The 26,153-nt window shown below is 37.7% G+C and overlaps 1 protein-coding gene across 1 annotated transcript in view; it reads right to left on the bottom strand.

Moving 5' to 3' along the window:
- The window catches only part of TSPAN7 (tetraspanin 7), a 124,531-nt gene extending 99,212 nt beyond the window's left edge, over window positions 1–25,319 (bottom strand). Inside the window, exons 1-2 of the mRNA XM_011980159.1 lie at window positions 25,136–25,319; window positions 21,941–21,974 (exon numbers count right to left, since the gene is read on the bottom strand). Of these exons, the coding sequence (XP_011835549.1) occupies window positions 21,941–21,974; window positions 25,136–25,260 (159 nt within the window). The 5' untranslated portion in view covers window positions 25,261–25,319. The remainder of the gene's footprint in view (window positions 1–21,940; window positions 21,975–25,135) is intronic.
- Between the last annotated feature and the right edge of the window lie 834 nt (window positions 25,320–26,153).

The following is a 26,153-nucleotide window of genomic DNA, read 5'->3' as shown; positions in this document are numbered from 1 at the left end:
AAACCATTTTCATCCTCAGTTATGAAATACTGAGGTTACCATGCAGAGCGACACAATTCATCCCAAGATTACATAGTGGAATTGGCAGAATTATTCAACATGACTTTTCTCCAACAATTGATTGGCGGATAAGGCTAAGAAAACCAGCAAACACAGCATTTTAAATTTGTGGGTACATTCTTTCTTCCTTTTCACAGAGTATCATTTCAGCACTGCTGATAGTTTGCCTAAAATAAACCCACAAATAAAACCAACAAGATTCCTATGGTTATTCTGAGCTATAGCCTATAGTATTAAGATACAGTTAAATACCTCTAAATGTTTCAGTGCGCCAATGCTTATCTCATTTTTTGCCATCATGCAAAAATTGGGGTATATTCTCATTACACCACAATGATGAGGATAGAAATCAAGTTAGACCACCCTTCTATCTAGCTTTTCTGTGTTTCTTCTAGAAACATATTAGCAAACTCCTTCTGAAACCTCAACTACAAATACCACCTTGATTTGGAAAGGGAATTAAAAGGAAAGAGAGAAAACACCTGCCAAGCAGATAGACACACTTATCATTTCAAGACTCATCTCAAACCATCTCTCAAGCTCCAATTACAGCAATTAGTGGTCAAGACAAACCTCTCACTCTAAGAAGGTGGTTCAGCCATGGAATCAAGGGTTTCCATCCACTTTACTGCAAACAACTGCTACTACTTACCAAGGTTAAATTCAACCACCAAAGCAACCAACATTCTGGAAATTATCCTTTAGAAAAGAAGTATATATTCTGTTTTTGCCTTCAAACACTCAGTCTTGTTTTATACCTGCAGGAACAAAAAAGACCTAGAAGATGCAAAGAGAATCTAGGAATTTGTGGACATAAAACTCAGTATTTTATGAGAGACATTGATATAGATTTCCTGTTTTACAATATAGAAACTCCTCTCAGCCAATCATCCAGGGGTCAAATCATGTCCAAGTAAAATTAAGAATCTTTAGATTAATATTAAAGTATGGTAAAATTCAGAAGTCAGTTCAAGGGTGTTATCCTTCATTAATTACCATGTATATTCTACCTAGAATATAATATTATTTAATGAATGCATATTTGAAACTACATAAAATTTAAACATATCAAACACTGTTATGATGGTGGTCACACAACTACACATTTGTCAACATTCATCAAATTATACACTTAAAATTGGCAAATTTTATTGTGTATGTGTGTACATATATAGAATCTCCACAATGAAGCAGATTAAACTATCATATTAGAGCTCCACAGAACACAAATGTGAACTGATAATTCACTCACAAAACATGAAAATAACAGTGAATGGGGAGACAATGTAAGGAAAGATAAAAACTTATTTCCACTAAAACAGGGTTTCTCAGTCTCAGCACTACTGACACTTTGGGCCGCATAATTCTTTGTTGTGCAGGGCCATCCTGAGCATTGTAGGATACTTAACCAACATCCCTGGCTTCTACCCACTAGATGCCAGTTGCACCTTTCTCCTTCAGTTGTGACATCCAAAGATCTTTCCAGACGTTGTCAAATATCCCATTTGGGGAAGCACAAAACCGCCTCCAGTTGAAAACCTTTGCCTTAGACACTTATTACAAAACCTATTATATAAATTCAGCTAAGGCTGGTGGTGAAAGGTAACAAACTGGGAGAGAGGGAAAAATGAAGAATATTGATGCCTGAGGGGTTAGTTAGGACACTGTCAAATATAGGTAATCAATACAATCAATGCCTTCCTCCATAGCTAATGAGCACATGCTAATTTGGAAACATCTCAAGTACATTTTTCCAGGAATCATCATTATACTCATGTCTCAAGTTTCATAGCCATAAATCATTGCCATTGACCAAGTCTCTCAACAACTTCATAAATTGGTCATTTGTTCCAGTAGAACACAGAAGAATTAAAGAATTGATCATATACTCTGAGGACATAATGAAAATATGCATTAGACTTTCAATAAATGATTTTTCAAGAAATTGGCTTTTTAAAAATTCAAGTCCCTAAGTTCAACCTTTAGTCAAATTAAAAGAAAAATCTATACTACTCATTCCTACTAATTAAACTAACAAAATGCAGTTTAAATAAGCCTCTGTGTGGGACAGACTCTGGGCAAATAGGTCATTTAATCTTTTCATCTCCTAACATATGACATACCAGGTTAAAAGAAATACAGTGTTTTGTAATTCCACATTTGGGACTATATTCCAAGGAAATAACCCCCAAAAGAAATTAGATGAAAAATATTCAAAGCCTTCCTGATATCAAATATTGCAAAACTTCCAATTCTGCAAACTGAGGTGAAGCAAAAGACACAATACTTGATCAGACACATAAATGATAGTTGAAAGAAATCTGAGCAATCCATCTAGTCCAATGCCAGGTCTCTGAACCACTGAGAGGACTTGAAGGTAGTAAAGAAGGCCCACTGGGCATTTTTAGGACATAAAAGAAAATGCCTAGGCCAAGGTTCCAGTTGGTGGTGATAAGCTGCAAGATTCAAAGAAGCAAAGAAACAAGCTCAGTCAGAACACCAGGAGTGATCCTGTATTCATTCATTTGCATTGCGTTGCTATAAAGGAATACCTAAGACTCTGTGATTTATAAAGAGGTTTACTTGGCTCATGGTTCTGCAGGCTGTACATGACACATGGTACCAGCATCTGCTTCTGGTGAGGGACTCAGGCTACTTCCACACATGGTGGGAGGCAGTGGGGACCCTCCATGTCACATAGCAAGAAGAGGGAGCAAGAGAGAGGGGAGAAAGGTCCCAGGCTTTTTTCACTAGTTCTTGCAGGAACTCTCAGGAACCTAACAGAGCAAGAACTTACTCATTACCAGGAGGATGGCACCAAGCCATTAATGAGGGATCCGCCTCCATGACCAAAACACCTCCCACTAGGTCCCACCTCCAACACAAGGAATCATATCCAACATGAAGCTTGGAGGGGAAAAATCTCCAAACTATATCACATCCATTGAATAATTACATATTTTGTATTGTATTAAAATTATCTGTATATAAATATTTTATACATACTGTATAAAAATTCCAAGAATTATAGAAATAAAAAAGTTTCTTAAAAATGTAATTTATTAATCAAAAATCTTTCAACTCATAGAAGTTAGGGGGAAAGTAAGATGCCTCTTATGGGAAAATGAAATACGGCCCAGAAACTGATATAAGAATGGGCAACAAACAAAAATATATACTTCCTCATTATTACCCAGAGAATGCAAATTGAAGGCACATCTACCAGATTGGAAAAATATTAAGAAGTTTAATAAGAGGAAGTGCTGAAGAAGATGTAGACAACTAGAATTATTACCAATATACAACCATTTAAGAAACCAGTTTAACAGTTATATATTAAGTTAAAGATGCATCTATATCTTCACACATGTTTAACAGGAAAGAAAAGAATGTTCATAGCAGCATAATTCATAAATACAACTTGAGGACCACCCAAATGTCCAATAATGGAACAGATAATTTATGGTATAGTCATACAGCAATGAAAAAGAATAAATATACCTCCAAGCAGCAACAGGGATGGATCTCAAATAACATTAAGTGAAAGAAGTTACAAAATACAAAGAGTACTATTCAATTTATATAATGTTAGAAAATACGCCAAAAAAGAGAAAAGAATTTGGCCACTTAAGAGTTCATTCATAGGTGGTACAACTATAAAGAAAATCAAGGAGATGGTAAATAAGTTTGTATGGAGTTTCTCAGGAAAGGGAAGAGGGGAATGAGAACATGATAGAGAGGGAGGGGGAACTGAGGTGGCTTCCGGGAGTTCTGACAATGTTTTCTTTCTTAACCTGGGAGATTAACTACGTATGTGATTTTTAATTAAACTATTCTCTAAACTGTACATAAATATTTTTGCAGCCTTTTATACATCTCTCACAACACAAAGACTTTTTCAAACACAAAAAAAGACACACAACCATTTATACATATGCAAGTCCGCACCTGAATAACATTAACTAGGAAAAGCAGAACTCCACATGTTTGAGATGATTTGAGAGATCAATTTGGATAAGAGAAATAAGTGGAGAAATTTTCAAGTTTAGATACAAGGAAAAAGAAGAGAGAAATAAAGGATCATGCAAGTTTCAGGAAATGGCAGAATGATCCACCCTAATTTCATTAGTTCATCCCAATCACAATTGTATCAACAATGAAGTGCTTTAAACCATGGCCATCTTTTAATAATGCCCCATGTGAATGTTATCTAAAACAGTCCTTTTCTATTTCTACTCCATTATTTATATATCTCCCTTTAAAAAAATCAGGTTTGCCGGGCGCTGTGGCTCACGCCTGTAATCCTAGCACTTTGGGAGGCCGAGGCAGGAGGATCATGAGGTCGGGAGATCGAGACCATCCTAGCTAATACGGTGAAACCCCATCTCTACTAACAATACAAAAAAATTAGCCAGGCATGGTGGTGGGAGCCTGTAGTCCCAGCTACTTGGGAGGCTGAGGCAGGAGAATGGCGTGAACCAGGGAGGCGGAGCTTGCAGTGAGCTGAGATTGTGTCACTGCACTCCAGCCTGGGCTACAGAGAGAGACTCCAAAAAAAAAAAAAAAAAACTCAGGGTTCTGTTTCGTCATGCTAAAATAATTAATTAGAAAGGTAAATCTGGTGTTGCTGTCAATGCAGGGAGAGTGACAGCAAACCAAAACCATAAATTGACTTCTAAGTTACATGCTTCAGCAGATATCAATAACTATAACGATCAGGTTAACAATGGTTAGCAAATAGCAAAAAACACTGAATTCTGCATCATCTGAATTGTGGATTATGGACTTTCTTATCCTTCAGTACTCAGTTCAAATGTCACCTCCTCAGAGAGGCCTTCTGTGATGACTGTCAAGTAGGCTCCCACACCAGCACCTCATGAACTCTTTCCTTTGGAACACTTATCAATGCTTGAAGTTAACATATTTATTTTCTTGTTTATTGTTTATTATTTTCCTCCCTTCCTGACAGATTATCTTGTTCATTTTGTTCACAATTAAATCTCAGCACCTGGCATTTAACAGGCACTCAATATTCCTGGCATATTTCTTGAATAAATGCGATGAGTAATAGAGGAAGGCTGACAGGTAAGCAAATGATTACGATACAACATGAGCACTATAATGGATGGGCAAAGTTCAAAGGCGTAAAGGAAGGAAAATGACTGTAGAGTGGCAGGGAGAGCGTGTCACAAAAGGCAAGGCTTCCCAGAAAATGTGACATTTGAATGAAATCTTGAAGACAAGTGAGATTCACTAAGCAGAGGAACTAGAGCTGGTGACCAGAATGAAAGCTAAAAAATGGGGAGGAAGTACAATGAGGACCATAATGGGTCTTTTATCAGCACATGCATGGAATTTTGAACTTATTCTTATAGATAACATGAAACTACCAATTTTATCACACTGGCTTTATGAGATTGTTTTAGAATAACTATTTCAACAGAATGGATGGGATAAAATGAGGCTAGAGGTAGGAAAACCAGGAAACTGCTGTAAAGGTCCAAGTGAATGAAAAAACAGTGGTGAGATGAAAAGAAGGAAAGGGATGCAAGAGCTACTAATTTAATCTAAGAATTAAATTCACCACGGTTTGGTGATTCATGGGATGTGAATGAGGTTGAAAGAAAAAATCTAGGATTTATAGTTGAGGCAACTGGATACAATAAATGCAATAAAAGATTTGTGAGAGGCAGGAGAGAAAAAAGACAAACTCCGTTCTTTAATTGCTGGAGCAGGTGTAGGGGGTTACTTTACAAACAAAAGGTAACACAACTTTACACATTCTGCTAAATTGAGACTTAATCTGAATGCAGCTTTCTCAGTCTATCTGATCAATGCCCCATCTTACAAACAGATTGTTTTACAAATACAAATCCTCCAAAATCCTTATTAGTCAAACCTTTACAATCATAGGGACCTCATTCAAAGGGAGGTGAGAGGCCCCAAAGCAGGGTTGGAAAAATATTGACATGGTTACAAATGAACACTTGATTTAAGCCAGGTCTGTTGAAATTAGGCCCCACGGTCTATAACACTTCCTTCTGCCACCTGATAGATCTGGGACAGGAGAATGGTATCTCAGTTTGGTGTCATGGTACTAATAGAAGTAGAATACATGTGCATTAATGAATATCACTTAAGAAACAGTTTATGTTGAGCTTTGTATTTGTAAGATATGATAAATTATTGTCCATTGATGTTGGTGTGTAGCTGGTCTTACAAGCAGAAAAAGAGGTACATCTAGAGGATGTAATTTTAACAGCCTGGGAGGAATTTCTTTTTTAGAACTAGACTTTCTCCAGTGCTCATACCTTCAATTCTCACCAGAGGTAATATAGCTAATTATCCTGATACAGGCAAGAATTCCTCTTACCATTCATAAGCAGTATACATGACTGGTCAAATTATTTTCTGAAAGCAGGTTCAGGTAGGGGAGGCAAGATCACCCCAGCTGACAAACTTTTACTTGACCATGTGCCAATGAGCCTTACTTGTGTGTCCATGTGCAGATTACTATGTCTAGTTAGTGTCAGCTCATAGGAAAATGACTCATGATCCCCATTGCTTTCAGCTTTGTTTCTTTAAAGCAAAGCAAAAGTAAACCCTGCATCTCCAGCAGCTTTAAATGCCTTGGCTTCTGTCTTGTTCAAAATGGTTGGGGGCTTATAGCCGCAGGAGGCAAGTTCACATTCTTACCATATTTCACAGCAGCAGGAGAAATAATACCTAGGTGTCTGAGCCAGCAATTTGGAGTGTTTTAGGCACAAGGTAATTTTGTTTTAAATGACAGAGTGGAAAGGCTATCGATCCCCATGAAAGTCTTCAGGGCTTCTTATGTCTTACCCACAGCAGCCATAAACTAAAGGGGAGAAGAAATGTTTACAGATTTGATATGGTTTGGCTGTGTCCCCACCCAAATCTTGAATTGTAGCTCCCATAATTCCCACTTGTCATGGGAGGGACCCAGTGGGAGGTAACTGAATCATGGGGGCGGGTCTTTCCTGTGCTGTTCTTGTGATAGTGAGTAAGTCTCACAAGATCTGATGGTTTTATAAAGGGAGTTCTCCTACACATGCTCTCTCTCTTGCCTGCCGCATGTAAGATGTGTCTTTCTCCTCTTTTGCCTTCCGCCATGATTGTGAGGCTTCCCCAGCCGTGTGGAACTGTGAGTCCATTAAACATTTTTCTTCATAAATTACCTAGTCTTGGGTATGTCTTTATTAGCAGTGTGAGAACAGACTAATACAAATTCAAACCTTTGAAAGTGAATGAGCAGTTGCTCAGTTGCTCGCAAGAGCACTGGACCCGACATTAAGGTCCCTTGGACCATCTCCAGCATCCACTGTATGTAAACCTTGAGAAACTGAAGTTTTGAGCTGGGACGACAGCCAAACATGTGACAAGATGGACCTGGCCTCAGTTTTCTACAAAGCAGCCATGTGAGATAATTATCCCCACTACAGTTGTAAACTTTGACCTTTGCGGAAAACAGAGGCTTCTCCCTGGGGCATCAAGCCTTGGCCAGATCTTAGAAGCCAAGGCTGGAGTCAATGACAATTTATCCCTTGGGGCAGCAGGGATTCTCAAAGAGTACCCTCTAACCCATCTCTTCAAAGGTTTCCTGGAATGGTACACTGGGCCCAGTGGGGCTGGAGAAGTCCAAGTTGAAACCTCACTTTAACCACGACCTTGGGGCACACTGTGGACCTCAGCTGCCTCCTCTCAAAATGAGGAGCAGCAATTACTTCCTCAATAGATTGTTACAAGGAATAAACAAGATAATGCATGTGAAGTGCTTAGTACTATCCTTGACCCTTATTAAATGCTCAACGATCATAGTAGCAGCTATTAATTGTAGTAACAACATCACCATAACCTAAGACAGTTAACTGCATGCAGTGGTTACTCCTTTGTTGCTGACAGAAAAATTCATCACTCTCATTTTGCTCCACATGGACCACACAACCCTTTTCTCTCTTCAAGCAATAATAACCCACTTTGAGAAAAACTATCTAAATCAAGAATAAAAGTATCTTCTCTCTCCGAAACCACTAAATAAAACATCTAGGAACAGAGCCCATATCTGCCTTAAATTTATTTATTTATTTTTTGTTAAGTATGGAAAACAGGAACAAAATATGTAAAAGCCAAATTGTTTAATATTCAATAGGCTACACTGGAGACCCTCTTATAAAGAATGAAATAGACTAGGGGTTGGCAAACTTCTTCTGTAAAGGGCCAGATAGTAAATATTTTAGGCTTTCTGGGTCATACAGTCTCTGTTGTAGGTGTTCAACTCTGCTGTTTTGGTGTGAAAGCAGCCATAGACAATACATAAAGTTTATTTACAAAAAGAGGTGGCTGGCTAGATTTAGCTCATAGGTCAAAGTTTGCCAGCCTCTAAACTAAAGCCAGATCTGTCAACATGGAAACATATTAATGTTGAGCAAAAATGCAAGTTTCAAAACAATATGCATGGCATGATTCATTTATGGTCTTAAAATATGAAAATACTGTATAATAATTATAGATACGTAAATATTAATATGTGTATAAAAATAAGCCGAATTGATAAACTCTGAATTTGTGACAGAGAAGAGGAGATGTAGGGGCATCAACTGTAAATTTTTCATATTTCTTTAAAAACTGAATACCTGAGGCAAATAAGGCATAATGCCAAAATCTACTATCTAGTAGATGTAGTAGATACACTATTTAGTTGGTAGATACACAGAAAATTATCATGTTGTTCTCTGTTTTAGGATTACATTTGAAATACATCACAAAAAAAATTTAAATGCCTAATAGGAACAAAATAAAATTCTTTATTTTGAAGAGACAAGGCTTAAAAACCAAGTTAATGCATTTTTGCTCTGCATTATTATTAATTTTTTTTTTTTTTTTGAGATACAGTCTCGCTCTGTCACCCAGGCTGGAGTGCAGTGGCACAATCTTGGCTCACTGCAACCTCTGCCTCACAGGTTCAAGTAATTCTCCTGCCTCAGCCTCCTGAGTAGCTGGGATTACAGGTACATGCCACCACACCTGGCTAATTTTTGTACTTTTTTTTTTTTTTTTTTTTAGTAGAGACGGGGTTTTACCATGTTGGGCAGGCTGGTCTCAAACTCCTGACCTCATGTGATCCACCCGCCTCAGCCTCCCAAAGTGCTGGGATTACAGGTGTGAGCCACCACACCCGGCCTTGCATTAATTTAATCAAATCCCTAAAATGCACGGGGTTAATAAACTACATTACAAATCAGATGATGTGGTGAAAAATAAAGGCACTCCATCTTTGAGACATAAAACTACATACTAGAAAATGTCCAGAGTAATTTTGATTTTTTTAAAAAAGAATTAACAATCTTTTCATTACGAAAGTAGTTCATGTTATATATAAAAGGAGGAAAAAACCTTGGAAAATAAAGAAAAGCACACAGAAAGAAGTAGTCTATTAATTGTCTTATTACCCAACCACAGCTGTTAACATTTGATGTGGATCCCCCTTAGCATTTGTTACATGCATTGTTTTCTTTACAAAAATGGCTTGCCATATATTTATGTATATATGTGTGTACATATACACCCACATACATATACATATATGTACATAACACATATACACATATATACACCATACATATGTGTATGTGTATACGTATGTACACATATACACACATGCATATATGTGATTTGTAGATAGCTCATTTGAACAGTGTTTTTAGTACAATATTCACTTATGTACCTTTCTTTTCCTGTATTTTTTTCTCTCAAAATAATTAGCGTGCTATATCTCAGAGTTCACTTCTAAAAATCTTAGTTTAAAAGACTGAATTTCCAGTGATATGGAGAAGTGCACCTTTCCTCCATTTGTCATCTAGATGAGAAAAAAGTCCCCCAAAGTGCTCATTGAGGCACCACTCAAAGAGCGGCCTGTTCTAAGTCATTTACATAACCCTCAGGCTAGCCACCACCTCTGTACACCATGGCTATCTTTTGAAAAACACAACATACCAAGCAGTTACTTGTTTGTCCTCAAAACAGCTCTGAAGGATATAAACTAAAACAACCTGCAGCCTCCCTTCCCAAATAGAGCAGCAGCTGTTAAGGAGATTAATAAGTAACTTGCTCTTACCCTGTAGGAGAACTTTTATCCCCTAGACAAGACTTCACTGGAATTGTAGGCATCCATTAATGCTGCCGGCCAAATGCTTTGCTGTACCTATTATACCTATTATCAGCAAGCAACTCAGCATTAATTGCATTTAGAACTCTGGGCTTACTGTGCAGTTGAAGAAAACGCCATTTGCTATTTTATGCCTCTTAAATGAACATATGGCCTTTCACAACTTTGTATCTCTACCCCAACCCCCCAACCTCCTCTTTTAATTCCAATCCTGCCTTTCTAGCCACTTCAAACATCTACCTAATCACCCATTTTGGTTAGCCAAGGGGGTTTAAGAGAGGAGGAAATGAGGCAGCTAGGAATCATACCCACTCAGTCAGGCCTCATCAGAACTATGAAAAGCCACTCTTCAGGCCAGAAGGGAGAAGCATGGGCTGCAGTAGAGCTGTCCAGGGGCTACACAGTCTAGTGACCAGGAGTTCACTGGTCCAACTCCAGCTGTTCACTGCTCACATGTCTCTGCTACTTCTCTGGGTCACTTTCTCCTTCTGCCCCTACACCAACCATGTCTCTTATATCTTGAGTTTGAATGCCTAAAAAAGAACTTCTCCATTCAGATCTTATAAGTCTGATTATCTCAAGTTCCACTGAACACCCAACAAATAGATATTTAAAGGTCAGATCTGCTCTCCAGGTCAATCAACTGTGACCATGGCAGAAAGTGGGGAGGGTCAGGAAGTATAGAGATGGTCAAAAATAAATAATTGCCTAGGGCCACCTCTATCAATGAAAAATATAGGCAAACAAGCTTCTGAGAACCAGCCTATCTTTTAAATCTACCTTTGTCTCAAACTAAACACATGCAAAATGGAACACATCATATTAGTCTCAAACCCGCTCTTTCTAAGGTCTGCATTTTCATGAGAGTATCACCATCATCCATGCTCTTTAAGCACAGAATACTGGGGTTCTCTCTCACAAACATTCTTGCCACATCATGAAGTAGCTGTCCCCTGTCTTCCATTCTTCATTCCCACTGTCACCCTATATTAGACTTTCATTCTTACCTAGTTAACCTGGTTTCACCACTTCTTGCTTTTCTTATTTCAACCCAACCAACTTACTACTTCCAGATTAGGCCTGCAAAGTATAGCTACCAAAGTTACTACTCCCTGCTCAAAAGTATGGACTTGCCTACTGGCTACTGGCCTACTGGCCAAAGCAGGCCCAAAACCCTAACTCATGCAATCAACCCACAATAAGGCTTATGCCTACTTACTTAAACTTGCTGCATGCCTCACTTTTTATTACAGCTAAACTTATTCCTGTCCTAAACACAGAAACCATTCTGCTGATAGCCTTGATTATCCTCTCCAAGAACCACTTGTCAAAATCCTGTCATTCTCCAAGTGAACTATGTCCACATGACCTTTCCAAATTCCCCAGCCCCACAAGCTCTCTCTCTTACAGTTCATTGCTTACAGTTCATTGCTGTCCAAGAGCCACATATCTAACTTTAAATTAGGGTATTAAAAAGCTTCAATCAAAAGTCACATTCCAAGTAAAAAAAAACTAGTGAAATTAATCTAACTAGTATATTTAAACCACCATATCCAAAATATTACCATTTCAACATGTAATTAACGTAAAAAATGAGATACTTTAGTGTTCATACTAACTCTTAAAAGTCTGGTATTTATTTTACACGTAGAGACATCCCAAGTTTGGACTATCCACATTTGAAGTGCTCAGGTGCTTCATTTATTAGACAGTGCGTGACCAGCTCTTTCAAGATAAAAATCATGAGGTTTTCTTCATTCCCACTCCTATAGGCCTATATTAAACTTTAGATTTTAATTCTTGAGGGTAAGGATTGGACTTTCCTTCTAGTTGTATCCCTAGAACAGGAATCAGCAAATTGTAGCCCATGGGTCAAATCTGGCTGCAAATAAAGTTTTATTGGACTATAGCCTTGCTCATTCATTTACATATTATCTATGCTGCTTTCACACTACAATGGCAAAGGTGACTAGTTGCAACAGAGACTATATGGCCCACAATATAAATAAAATAAAATATTTGCTATCTGGCCCTTTACAGAAAATGTTTGCCTACCACTTCTCTAGAGCAGTAATTCCCAAAGTGTGGTTAGTGGACAAACCAGTGGCTGGTCAGCAAACTGTTGTCAGTCCACATTGAGAAGAAATTTGTACCAGAAAGCAAACAGACTGTTTTTAACAAAGCTTTCTGAATGAAGGAAGCAGTATATTAATTAATAGTCTGACACAAGTTTTTTATCCTACTTCAACTGTTTATTGTACCTTTTGTCACAAAATTTTTAAAAATTTTATAACCAAACACATTGATTTTTTATTTAATTGCTTCCAAATCTCCAGCTTACATAAGGCAGTCTCTCTGACTCCTAATTTGTACATATGGTATGTACACTTTCTCATAGGATTTTATTTTCATATTTGAGCATTTAAACCAATTGGAAGTTTTCATATCATCTAAGCGAGGGCTCCAATTTTATTTTCTCACATATAGATATCCTGTAGTATCAGGATCGTTTAAATCTAGTTTCTCTCACTGAAATGAATGCTCCTTTTCATTTATTAAATCATATTCACTAGAATTTATTTCTGGATTCTTTATTGTTCCACTTACCTATGTATTTCTAAGCAAACATCATATTGAATTGATTTTATAGTTGTATTAATTTTGTATTGCTCCATAACAATATTACCACAAATGTAGAAGCTCAAAACAAAACACATTTATTATCTCACAGTTTCTGTGGACCAAAAATCTGGGCACAGCTTAGCTGAATCTTCTGATTCAGGGTCTTACAAAGCTTTGATCAAAGCATCAGGCAGGGCTGTAGTCTCATCTGAGGTACAAATGGGGAAGAATCTCCTTCCCAGATCATTTGACTATTGGCAGCATTCAGTTGCTTGCTGGTTACTGAGGGCCTCGGTTTCTTACTGTCAGCCAGAGATTTCCCTGAGTTCCTTGCCATGTGGCCCTCTCTACAGGGCAGTTCATAACATAAAAGTTTGATGCTTCAAAGCCAGAAAGGAACAGAGTCTTTCAGCAAGGTAGATTTTACAATCTTATGTAATAAAATCATGTACACATAGTCATATGCATTTGATCACTTTTTTTATATTCTATTAATTAGAAGACAGTCTCAGGTCTCACCCACACCCAGGCAGAGGGGATTATACAAGGGCATGAATATCAGGAGGTGAGATTATGGGGGACATCTTACAGTCTATCTTCCACAATAGTATATTCTGATAATAAGGCATATTCTTCCTTTTCCTCCCCAGAATATCTCTTGATTTCTCAGGTATTTATTCTTCTACGTAAACAATATAGTTTTATCAAGTACCATCTCCTCCCCCCTCCCCAAAATCCTGTCAGTATTCTATTGGGACATATATTAAAAACATCTTTAGAAAACTGATATTTTTATGATACTAAATCTCCCTACCCAAGAACTTCTGGTATCATTTAATCTGTTCAGATCTCATTTTATGACCCAAAATAGGATTTTATTGTTCTTCATATAAGAGCCTTGCCTTTCTTATTAACTTTATTCTGAAGTAATTATGATTTCTGTTGCTGCTGTGAATGAAATTCCTTCCTCTGTTTCCTAAGGATTATGCTAAAATAATAAAAAGAAATTAATTATTGTATATTTCTTTTATACCCAGCCATCTTATCAAATTCTCTTAGTAGTTTTTTCCTAACATCTCTTGGGTTATTTAGTTTACAACAACTACATCTGTAAAAAGATAATTTTATCTCTTTCTCCAATGTTAATTTTTTTCTTACTGCATTTGCTAGATAAACCAAATCATAAATAATAATGGTAAACAAGAATCTCTGTCCAGTTTCTGATTGGCTCAAATAATTTTAGTATTTTACTACTTGTTTGAACAAATACTTACTGTTGGTTTTAACATTTGTTGAATGAAAATCATCTTTGTTAATAAAGATAATGGTAGATACTCCTTCCTCAAGGAGGTGGAACATAACTCTTCAAGTAAGTGTGGACTGTGCATTGTGATTTTCTTTGAAAGAGTACCATATGAGAGGGGGAGAAAAAGCAACTTTATGGTGGAGAAACCTGATGAATTATCTCACCCTGGTGATCAAAGTCAATATCAACAGTGATAAACAATGTTGGTGGTATGTATCCTTAATATGATATGATTGAAATAGCACTTTACCTCTGTGGTCTTCTTCCCCAGAGCACATAACTACATTCTAATCATGAAAAAAAATCAGGCAAATCGAAATTGAGGGATATTCTACAAAATGCATCACCAGTACTCCTCAAAACTGTTGACAGTCAAAAACAAGAAAAGTCTGAGAAACTGTCACAGCCAAGGGGAGCCTAAGGAGACATGACTACTAAATATAATATGGGGTAGCCTGTAACAGAAAAAGGATATTAGGTAAAAACTAATGAAATAGGAATGAAGTATGCACTTCTGATAATAAAAAGTTATCAATATTGATTAACTATAACAAATGTACCATATTAATGTAAGCTGTTAGTAATAGGGAAAAATGGTGGTATGATATATGGGAACTTTATGCACTAGCTCTATAATTTTTCTGTAAACTTAAAGCTATCCTTAAAGGAAAAGTCTATTTTAAAAAGAATAATGGAAGTCATCAATTCCTCATTTGACTCTAAGTGTCAGATTTATATTTATTCATCCTAGATACGAATACCTTTATCCCAATGACAGGACCAAACTCAGTGAGTCCTATTTTTGGTTCCTGTTCAAACCACTCTGTTAACTTAGGTTTCTTTGGTAGCAAACTATAAAACCCTAAAAGTGAATCATTCTTAATTTCCAGGATAAGGAATGTTCTGACCAATTTATTCATTTAACAAGTATTGATACAGTACCTTCCATGTACAAGAAACTAGGAAAAAAACACTTTACACCCTAAGGAATAATGTTGCCAAAATATATATGTATCACACTTTAGTTTATAAAGCACTTGAATGTCATTTGACCCTCAACACTTGACTGAGGTGGGTAATCATAGATATCCTCAATTCTAAAGAGGAAACTGGAGCTCAGAGAGAATAAATGATTTGCCTAAGGTCACACAGCAAATGTGCTAGTCAAGACTTCATATTAAGTCTAATTTTAAATCTTCTGCAATAGAAGGCAATGGTTAAAAGAATATCAAGTGGGTGATACAGTTCGAAATATGAAACAGAAATCTGGAGGAGCTAGAAGTCTGCAAAAGCTTCACCAGAAACGTAACTTCAACCCAAACAGGGATGGGGATGTAGAAGGGATGGTTAGCAACATTTTCCACACAGTCTTACCAAGCTTTGGGTTCCTTTTCAACCCCAAAGGGGTCTACCTTTGGGAAGTTCTAGTCTAATTCCTGGAAATCATAAACAATCAATTAGTATTTATAGAGTGATTAGAACAATGAACTGATCCAGGAGTTCTACACATCATTATGATGATGTTTGAAGAATGAATGGGAATTGAGATGCAGAAGCAACTTCATTTCACTGAAGAGAATTAGCAGTCTGAGGTAAGAATAAAAGTCTCTATTACTGGGGAGAAAAAGATTGATTATTCAATAGCCACGGTAACTAGTAACCACCAGCACCAACTTTTAAACCTATTTGATTGATTAATCATCAATGACAACTCAACTTGCTTCAGGGAACACAATTCTGGAAGCCAATTACAATGAGCTTCACACAATTCAAGGTCAACCAATCAGCAGCAGACACACTGCAGTGAACATGCTTCTCAGAGTCAATCAACAATAGTCTCACTCAAATAGCCATGCTTCTAAGGTCAAGTTCAACCACTCATGCCTCTGTAACCGAAACACCATGATGCTTCCCCAAAAGATCAATAATCTGCTTCACTCATAGACTATGCTTGACTAAGCTGTCTCTTACTTTGGTAAGCAATGAATTCTGGGTTTTGTTTTACATCTTGGATTATGGTCTCTCTTTTGACAGAGGTTTGTCTTTGACAAACCAAGACTTTTCCCTAATTTCTCAGAACAACTATGAAAAAAAATAGATTCCCCCTAAGGAATGGAAACTACTCCAAACTCCAAGAGTTCACTTGAAGACCTTTGCCAAAGACCAACTAAGAGGGTAAGAAAAATGCTACATTGACTACATCTTGTTTTGTGGAATACTCTCCTCAATTCAGCTTTATGGTACCACAGATCATATCATAGGAAAGCATTCATGAGGTAAGAACTCATTTATATCAAATGGCATCACAGCCCCAAAGAGCTACATCCCAGGAATCAGAATCACCTTGGGATTTTTTTTAACTCACACACCCAGGTTTCTCTTCATATCAATTAAAACTTAAACTTTATGAGATAGGACTGAGAATCTGTGTTTTTAAAATGTCCTTGATGATTCTGATACACATTGCTTTAGTCAGGAATGATTAACATGGTCTCCTAAGACTGCAAGGCCATTTTGGTTTACTGAGAGACACTGCAGGCCTAGTTCCAGACTCTCAGGCAACAAAGACCAAATTAATATTGCCAGTACTAGGTTAGATACTCTGTAGCTACCTGCAGATCCAGGAGGCTCAAGTGAACCAAGCCTGCTATTAGCTACTGAGTTCTCCCTGGATCGATGTTTCTCAATCCTAATTGCACAGCTGAATCACCTGGGAGCATATTTTAGAATATCAATGCTGGCACTCTGTCCAGACCAATTCAATCAGAATCTCTTAGGATGGGGTCTAAGTATCTTTTTAGGGCCCCTTAGGCAATTCTATGGGCAAACAGGGTGAGAATCGCTGATCTAGACTGTTCACCAGTACCTGTGTCTGACTCATCTCATCATCCTCTAGCATAAGGCACCTGGAATTTCTCCTACAAACAAATGATGATGGGAAAATCCCACTATATCTTGCAGAAAGCACCAAAGAAAACCTTTCAGAGTTGAAATGTGATGTTTAAACTATTTTAAATGCTTTACACTAAAAGCCTGGAATTCACCACTATGCAATATATACATGTAACAAAACTGCACTTGTATTCCATAAATCTATAAAAGTAATAATAAATGTTTTAAAAGGCAATAAACAAATAAGTAAAATGCTTACCTGTTTAACTGATCAAATAACCAAAAGGAAAAACAAAACAAAGAAAACGCTCTCCTTTTTCCTCTACATCCTTTTCTTGATGAATAGTGGGGTTCTGCAGTAAAATGAAAAAAATGTTCAGCCAAGAATGAAAAGCATTCTGTCATGGCAAGGGGAATAACAACTAAAATAAGAAATTTAAGAGCAGCACTCCAAAAATCTGCTTGCCATGAGGAGGTAACTCAGATTGGATGCTGCTGTAATGGGACTAAAGGAGAAAAAGACATAAGAATATATTTTTAAAGTGTGTTTAAATGGGTTTGGCAGTGCATTAGTCATCTATGTCAAGGGTTTAACATGTTTAAACAAAGAAACACAGTCACAGATGACTTTCAATTTTCAGCACCTTCTGAGGTGCTTATTTAAAGCAGAATATAAAGAACAATCACTGAATAAGTAATGCAACTCACAATAAGGTCAAATCAAGAACTCTATTTGTGATTAGAATGGAGAAGAGTATTTCATTCTATTTAGACCAAAATTCAGCTAATTTCTAAGCAACAACTAAGTGAAAAAGACTTAATGTTCCCCAAATGTTATAAAAGGTAGTTCACACATCCTAACTGTATACTGCATATGGTAAATTAAGTTGATAAAATAAGAAAAAACTCCAGATTATAATGTACAAGTCCAATAGTAACCATGAAGGGTTATCATTGTAGTAAAAGAAAAACAGCAAAGCAATAATCAGTTTAACATCAAGCTCCTCTCCCCAACACACACACCACACTATAAACACTAAATTAATCAAGCAAGGTCTGAATTAGGTCAGAAGACACATGGGACTTCGTCTGGTGGGAAGAAATAAGAAGGGCAGAAAAAGCAGCGGCAACCTTCAGAGCTTCATTTCCATTTGTCCAGTCGCTGATTACCAGATGACCTTATAGAGGATGTGTCTTAGTAAGCCTGTTCCAGCTTAGAACACTTCCCTTGAAATCCAAAAGCTTTTTAAAAATTGAAAACTGGGTACCAATATTTATTAGAATAGCCCGACGATTGCTGTTTTAGATGCTCTGTTCAATCACTCACAATCAACTGGGTATTTAATTAGTACCATCTGATGCAGAGATAAAGCTATAAAGGACTTCCAGTTAAAGATGATGGATTGAATGCATCGATTTACCTTGGCTATCTCCCAAAACTCCACTGAAATGACACTAAAAGAATGTTTTTAACCTACAATAACAAAGACAGGAGACAACCACAATGTTCTCTTCAAAGCTGAGAAAAAGTCAAATCTTATGGCAGCTGTGAGAGAAGCATAAAATAAAATATTCGCACCTAAACATCCCCAAAAGACTCAGGAGTTAGCAGCTCCATGCATACCTGGAAGTAGGGAGGAAAGGGGAGCTAAAATAAATAGGTTCCAGTAAGAGTTTTTTGAAAAACAATTAGATTCCCCACCCCTAACCCCCGACGCCAACTTCCTGTCTCTCTCTGGTCTCTCCTCATTCTACAATAGGTTCAGATATTTATTCTTTGGAGGGTGAAAGAGATGGTCTCTGAACTGAGGAATATAAGCACAGTGGACATGGATGCTACACAGGAAACAGGAACTTAAGCAAAGGTTTATATACTGTACACAGAGACTTCTATATTCTCACCTTCTTTATTCAGAGAGCAATTAGAAGATTCTTCTGTAGGATATCTAAGGAGACCAAAAGAAAAGACCTAAAGATATTAACCTTGGTCCTAAAACTCAACTGCCCAGTCAAATCACCCAAATTACAATTGATAAACATCTACTTCAGGCTAAGGGCTTCCAATCAGCTTGGTAGTGCCCCCTCTTAAACATGTACAGAAAAGAGAGCAAAACATGACCATAAATTTGAGGTAGGCCGGTAATATGCCAGAAAACAGAACAGTCTGAAGGAAACTATGCAGGAAGAAGCAAACTCAAAAAAATCACTAATATTTTCAGAGAGATTTTAAAACTATATTACACTCACGAAACAAAAACAGGATGCTAGAAAAAAAGAACATTCAGACCTCAAAAAGCAGCTTCTAGAAATTAACATATGAAACAAATGAAAAATGCAACAGCAGCAAGATACAGTGGAAGTGATCTCCCAGAAATAGAGCAAAAAGAAAAAGAGGTAGAAAATAGAAGGGGAGAAAATTAGAAGATCAGTCTAGGAGGTCCAACATCCAAATAGGGCAGAAAAAACAGAAGGTAAAGAAAACAAAAAACAAAAGAAAATTTCCCCAAACTCAAGGACCAGATTGAAAGGTATACAGAAAATTTCCAGATTCAAAGGGTGCCCAGGAAATAGTTAAAAATAGACATACACCAGAGCATATTATTGTGAAATTTCAGAGCAAGCAAGAGATCTTCTTCAGATAAGAAAAGCAGGATTCAAAAAGAATCAGAATAACATCTGATTTCTCAACCCTAACAACAAGAACAAGACTTGGAGCAGGGAAAGACAGAAAAATTCTGAGGATAAATGATTTCCAAACTACAATTCTACACTAAGCCAAACGATCAAATTAAGTGCAAGAGAAAAATAAGGTTTTCACACCTGTAAGAGCTCAAAAAATTAACCCCCAATACGTCATTTTCCAGAAAATTATTAAACTTGCTCTACCAAAATGAAAAAAAAAAAAAAACACCAAGGAAGAGAAAGACATGACATCTCAAAAACTGAGGATCCAATGTAAAAGGAGACAGGATTCACCAGCATGATGGTGAAGGGAGATTATATTGATGTCCACTGTTTCAAAGGCCCAGAAAATACTAGTCCAGATTGAAGATCAGAATGCTTTGGGAGAAATGCCTCCAAGAACAAGAAACTGATATGACACATGAAGTGTTTGAACAGACTGAGTGAAGAAACACAGATCTTGGGGCAAGTACAGGGATAAATTAGCAGTGAGCATGGCAACTAAAAAGCAAAGGATCAAACAAGGCAATTCTTAACTGCAGAGAAAACAAAAAGCTATGCAAGTAATCATAATATAACATGCTGCATGGCTCAGCTGTGACTAGGTTTACCTAGTCATATTCATGAAATCACTGATGACCACTCTAACCAAAATATGACAACGATAAAATGATATGTTAGGGTCAACTACAATATAGGGAAGATACGAGTACGGGAGAAAGGGGCAGGAGAGCTAAATCTTCATATTCCATAGTGGGAAGACAGTACATAACATCTAAAACTGAAAAGTTGAGAAATAGAATACATGTATTATTTTAAAATGCAGGTAAAACGCCAAAAGCAGCAGCTAGTAAACGCTGGTATGCATTCTATTGATTACTCAATACCTGACATGTAATAGACATTCAGTGAATGATTGAATTGTATTGATGTGCAAAAGAATAACTATAAACTAAAGTGTGTGCCTGATATGGCTTGGCTGTGTCCCCACACAAATCTCATTTTGAACTATAGTTCCCATAATTCCCACTTGTTGTGGGAGGGAGCCAGTGGGAGATAACTGAATCATGAAGGTGGCTTTTTCCCATGCTGTTCTCGTGACAGTGAGTAAGTCTCACAAGATCTGATGGTTTTATAAATGGGAGTTCCCCCGCACAAGCTCTCTTGCCTACCACCATGTAAGATGTAACTTTCATCCTCATTCGCCTTCAGCCATGATTTTGGGGCCTCCCCAGCCATGTGGAACTGTGAGTCAATTAAACCCCTTTCCTTCATAAATTACACAGTCTCAGATATATCTTTATTAGCAGCTTAAGAACAGACCAATACAGTGCCCAAATTCAAACTCTTTAAAATGTTAGGAGTTGCTCTTGAAGATGTTTTCTTCTATTTATATCCCAAGTACCTAAACTTTCTGGACAGAAAAAAAAAAAAAAAGAATGATGATTGTTTTAAATTATTTATCCAGAAAAGATTAATGATGTTTCTCAAATGAAAAAAAAAAAACCACTGATATTTTACCACAGAAGAATTTGATAGCACTATTGATAAGCTAATTACCTCCTTAGATAATCAAGGAATAAATCAGGCCCAATATACACTTGAATTAAGCAAGGGAAATTTCTCTTCACACATGGTGGATTTAAATCTTAGCTTAGAACTCAGATGAGTATTTAAAATACATAAAAAATGTATAAATAAAACAAAAAGTTACCTGGTAAGCAAAATATTTATTACATTTCTTTGCTTGATCTTGAAACAGTTACATTGGTTGTGAGGAAAGGATATTTTGTTATAGATATATATAGGGCAAGATAGATATCTTTTTATTCATGCTTAACAAATTCTAATTAAAAATTTAAATAACCAAAATGACAAACTAACTGATTACAAAAATATAATGATTGAACTGTCATTAGGATAAGCAAGTCCTTGTAAAATCTACTATTCCATCTTTTCACACATTTATTGGAGGAGCACATTTAAATCACTACAGGTAGACTAGAAATAACACTGTTTTAAAAAACTTCCCCATTGAAGTGAGTTGAAATAAATAACTGAGCCCAAGAGTAGTCAATAAAATTTCATTTATTCATTCATTCATTCATTCATTAAGGAAATAAGTACTTAGTGAGTAAACCTACTATGGGCCTGACATTGTTTGCTAGTCTTTAAAGCACAGGATAACTTACTCCTAGGTATGTTTTTCCCTCCTCTTCTATAAACCTGAAAATAAAACATACAAATCAAGAGAAATGAAGGATCTGTTTACACAGCATTCAGGTGATATTATTTAACTGAAAGACAAATCATCCCATCCATTTGAACACAATTACATAAAGAGGTACCTACCTTTTGTCTTCAAATAATTGTATAATACACCATAGAGAATGTTTTTCTTCTCACGTGATTGTGCTGCGCATGCTCTGCTACAGTGGTTCCAAACACGAATAAATATACGGAGGTTTGCATAACGCTCCATTTTTTCTTCACAGGACTTACTACTATGTAAGTCCAGTAGTGCAGAGTCTGGTGGCACTGATGACATTTTGAGCAAGGCAATTCTTTGTTGTGAGGGGTTGTCTCGTGTACTGTAGGATGTTTAGCAGCATCTGTGGCCTCTACCCACTAAATGCCAGTATCATCCTCCCCTCCAGCTATGGCCAAAAATGTCTCCAGACATTGCCAAATATGGGAGGGGGGCAAAACTGCCCCCTTTTGAGAACCACCACTTTAGAGAAACACCTCAGAGAAAGAGTGTGATTATAGACAGAAGAGAAAGCCAGATAAAACAGTAATCTCTCTTTCAAAAGTGTAGACTTCTGGTTTAACATATGCTAAGTACGTCAACCTTTATGATGCTACTGCTCTACCACCATTTTAAGTTCAAATGCCTTCTAGTTCTAAATCTAAATTAAGGTAAAGAAAGGGAAAAATTCCTATTAAAACAACTCACGAATACAAAGGAAATAATTCTGTCTAATCTTTCCTCCACCTTCCACTTTAAAGAACACCAAGGTCAGCCGGGTGCAGTGGCTCATGCCTGTAATTGAGGTGGGTGGATCACGAGGTCAAGAGATCGAGACCATCCTGGCCCACATGGTGAAACCCGCCCCTACTAAAAATACAAAAATTAGCTGGGCGTGGTGGTGCGGGCCTGTAGTCCCAGCTACTCGGCAGGCTGAGGCAGGAGAATTGCTTGAAACTGGGAGGCGGAGGTTGCAGTGAGCTGAGATGGAGCCACTGCACTCCAGTCTGGTGACAGAGCGAGACTCCGTCTCAAACAAACAAACAAACAAAAAAAGAACACCAAGGTCATCTTTTTGTAAATTACCTAACATAATCTCAGAAGTTTTGACAAATATTTGAGTACCTACTATGTGCCAGACATAGTTCTAAGTGCTGAAGAAAGATTTATCAACTGCATTTACTGAACTGAGAAATAATTCTTATAAACATTTATCAGGTAAATATTTGTGACCTTGGTTTTGGCAAAGGATTCTCAAATATGACACCGAAAGCATAAACAAAAAAAGAAAAAAAATAGGTAAGCTGGACTTCATAAAAATAAACTTTTGTACTTCAAAGCACACCATCTAAAGATCACCCACAAAATAGGAGAAAATACTTGTAAATCATATATCTGATAAGGGACTTGTACCCAGAATATAAAAAGGGCTCTTACTACTTAATAAAAAAAGCCCTATATCTTAAGATGGTCAAAGGATATGAATAAACTTTTCTTCAAGAAAGATATACAAATGACCAACAAGCACATAAAAAAGACACTCAGCATCATTACTCATCAGGGAAATTCATACCAGAATCACAATGGGATACCACCCTCACACCTACTAAGGCTATAATAAAAAAGTCAGGCAATAACAAATGTTGGCAAGGACGTGGAGAAATTGGCATCCTCATGGTCAAAGGGAATGTAAAAGGGTGCTGTTGCTTTGTGAAACAAGCTGGCAGTTCTTCAAACAATTAAACTTAGAATTACCATGTGACCTAGCAATTCAACCCCCAGGTATATACCCAATAGAAATGAAGACATGTTCACACAAAAAATTGTACATGAATGTTTATAGCACCATTATTCATGATAGCTAAATGACCCAATCAACTCAAATGTCCCCCAACAGACAAACAGATAAACAAAATGTGCTATAATCATCCAATGGAATATTACTCAATCATAAAAAGGAATGAAGTACTGATATACACTACAACATGGATGAACCTTGAAGTAATTGTGCTGAGTGAAAAAAACAGTCACAAAAGGGCAAATATTGTATGATTACATTTATATGAAATGTCTGCAATATGGAAATCTCTAGAGAGAGAAAGTAGTGGTTGCTTAGGGCTGGCAGGGGGTGGGCATGAGGGTGGGAAGTTGAAATTGGGGGGTAAATGGGATAACAGCTAAAGAAATGGGTTTCTTGTGAAATGATGCAATGTTCTAAAAGTGACTGGAGTGATGGTTGCACATATCTATGAATATACTAAATATACAGAAATATATACCACTTATATACTAAAATATGTGCTACTTATACTAAAACTCACTGAATCATATACTTTAAATAGGTGGCTTTTATGGCATGTGAATCATGTCTCAGTAAGGCTACTTAAAAATAATATCTTGTTTAAAATATCCTCACACATCCGGAGAGATCTTATTCTTTTGGTTGTAAGTATGAAATGATTACAACAACCAAATCCAGGACTGGCTTTGGTATTTAAACTATTGAAAACGTTCCAGGTAAATATTTAAGACTATGAAAATCTTGAAAGTAGAAAAAATTAAAATGAAGGCATCAAGGAACTTCCGGAGGACATAAAATGCAGTGATTGTTTAAGATGTATTGGGGGCATTAAGTAATTAGATTCATGGGGGTGGAATGTAAGCAAGGAGAGTTAAAGTGTTCATATGAAAAGCCTCAGTCTGGAAGATACCCCTTCTTTACCAGCTTGCAGTGATTCTGAAAGAACGATATTTCTTCATGTGCACTGTAAACCTTATTTTTAAGGAAGCTAAAAATATTCCCCCCCCCATATGATTTACTCCAGTAACAAATAGGAAGTCAAGTAAATGATAAAGGGCCAAACAAAAGAGATTTAAGGAAACACATAAAGATAAACCAGTTCCCAGGAATAGCTACTGGGAAGTTTCAGCAATCAGCATGTGTTATCGCTTTTTACAGGCAGAGCATAAGATGATATGATCTGTGCATAGCTCACAATTCCATTACTGAGACATTTCAACCTGTGTCATTGTCAGTCCAAATAAAGTCCGTTTCTGTGTTTGCCTTGTGCAATATGCCGGTTAATCTATCCTAACTCATTGCAGAGCTCCTGGTATGCGTGGTCTGGGGAGTCCATACCTTCCCCGACTTGAAGAATCACCAACGCCAGCGATAAGGAAATGTCCGGGGGCATTAGGAATATTTTTGAACCTCAATAAATTTCTGCTCCTTCCTTGACCATTGCAAACAGTCCGGTTTGCCATCTAGCTGATTCTCGGTACCTCATACAGTACTGTGCTCCAGTTTCAAAGCAAAATTAGGGCTAATATGTGGTGGTGGGTGAGGGGCGGGGGTGGGGGGTGCAAGAAGAAAACAACCAAAGGTTGAACTGGCTTTCCCTACAGAGCCTCAGATTTCAAAATGACTGCCATCAAAGCTAAAATGACCCAGATTTGGGGGACAAGGGGGGAAGAGGGTCGATATTCATTCCCCTGCGGGGTAGCTGTAGCTTGGTTATGGGAGTAAGGAACTAGGGAAGATGGGGTCATCTGCATGAAAACAGAAATAACGGGGAATGGTCTTTAAGTACCACGCACCTCTCTCAGTGAATCACTGCAGTGTCAGCCCTGCACTGATTCCATGATTTGCCAAACAGGATGAGGTAAGGCACAAGCCTGGAGCCCCCTCCTTCTCCTCCTTCTCCCCCCTCCCCCGCGCAGAAAGGCGCATCCCTCCGCGAGGTGCACCACGCAGCCCCCCGCGGCCCTGGCTGAGGGGCTGACGTCACCCTTCTGCATAGAGCTTCAAGGACCGGCGGCAGCACTGGATAGATGGAGAGTCGAGTTGGGGCGCTATCTCTATCACCAACTGGAGGGGACCCTCCGCCAGGGCGCTGCGGATTGTGTTCATGCAGTGACAGAACGACCAGATAGGGAGTGTAAGGATGCAGGGAGGTGGGAAAGGAATCCAAAGACTCGTCTCTCGGGTCACCAGGAAACCTCAAAGATGCCCCCGGCTTATGTAAGACCCTCTCCCTTTCGTGCGCCTCCACGCGGTGACAACGCCTGCTCCCCATCGTGCGCTTGGGAGACTTCGGTCGCCCTTGCCCAGCCAGGCAGGCACAGTGCTTCTGGTGCCTCCCTCTCGCAGCCCCGTG

This window comes from Mandrillus leucophaeus, unplaced genomic scaffold (genome assembly GCF_000951045.1).
Source record: "Mandrillus leucophaeus isolate KB7577 unplaced genomic scaffold, Mleu.le_1.0 Scaffold209, whole genome shotgun sequence".
Classification (NCBI taxonomy): Eukaryota; Metazoa; Chordata; class Mammalia; order Primates; family Cercopithecidae; genus Mandrillus; species Mandrillus leucophaeus.
This window is presented reverse-complemented; position numbering and strand designations above follow the sequence as displayed.